Genomic DNA, 605 nt, shown 5'->3' with positions numbered 1-605 from the left:
GAGATCAGCGTTGCGATAGTGACGGCACTTTACGACGCGTTGAGTTCCAAAGACGTGGAGACGGTGCACCGCCTTCTGGCGCCGGACTTGGAGTGGTGGTTCCATGGTCCACCGTCGCACCAATACTTGATGCGTCTCCTCACCGGCGTCTCCTCCTCTTCCTTCGTCTTTGCACCCATCTCCATCGTCGCATTTGGGCCCACCGTCCTCGCTGAAGGCTACGACACGAAACGCGCCGTTTCGTGGGTCCATGCTTGGACCATTACTGATGGGGTTATAACGCATGTCAAGGAGTATCTCAACACTTCTGTTACTGTCAAGCGTTTCGCCACCGCCGCTGATGAGGAGTCGCCGTCGTCATCTCCGCCGTATGCGGAGGCTGATACCCTGATGACGACTAACTGCCAGAGTGTGTGGCAGAGCAAGGTGTGCGGCGAGTCGGTCCCTGGTCTTGTTTTGGCACTTCAGATGCATATGTTGTGAACCATGTAAATTTGTCTGTCTCAATTCCGGCAACCTGCGCTGGTTTAGTACTCCTACGTTAATTTATAAAATAAAATGGTTTTATATACGATGTTCCAAATATATATATATATATATATATA

General features: G+C 50.7%; 1 protein-coding gene across 1 annotated transcript; it reads left to right on the top strand.

Annotated features, from left to right (window-relative positions):
* The first annotated feature begins 129 nt into the window (after positions 1-129).
* Positions 130-483, top strand: LOC111787162 (senescence associated gene 20-like). Its single transcript, XM_023667275.1, has one exon. The coding sequence runs from the start codon at positions 130-132 to the stop codon at positions 481-483; it is 354 nt and encodes a 117-aa protein (XP_023523043.1).
* The last annotated feature ends 122 nt before the right edge of the window (positions 484-605 follow it).

This window comes from Cucurbita pepo, unplaced genomic scaffold, assembly GCF_002806865.2.
Source record: "Cucurbita pepo subsp. pepo cultivar mu-cu-16 unplaced genomic scaffold, ASM280686v2 Cp4.1_scaffold006247, whole genome shotgun sequence".
Classification (NCBI taxonomy): domain Eukaryota; kingdom Viridiplantae; phylum Streptophyta; class Magnoliopsida; order Cucurbitales; family Cucurbitaceae; genus Cucurbita; species Cucurbita pepo.
This window is presented reverse-complemented; position numbering and strand designations above follow the sequence as displayed.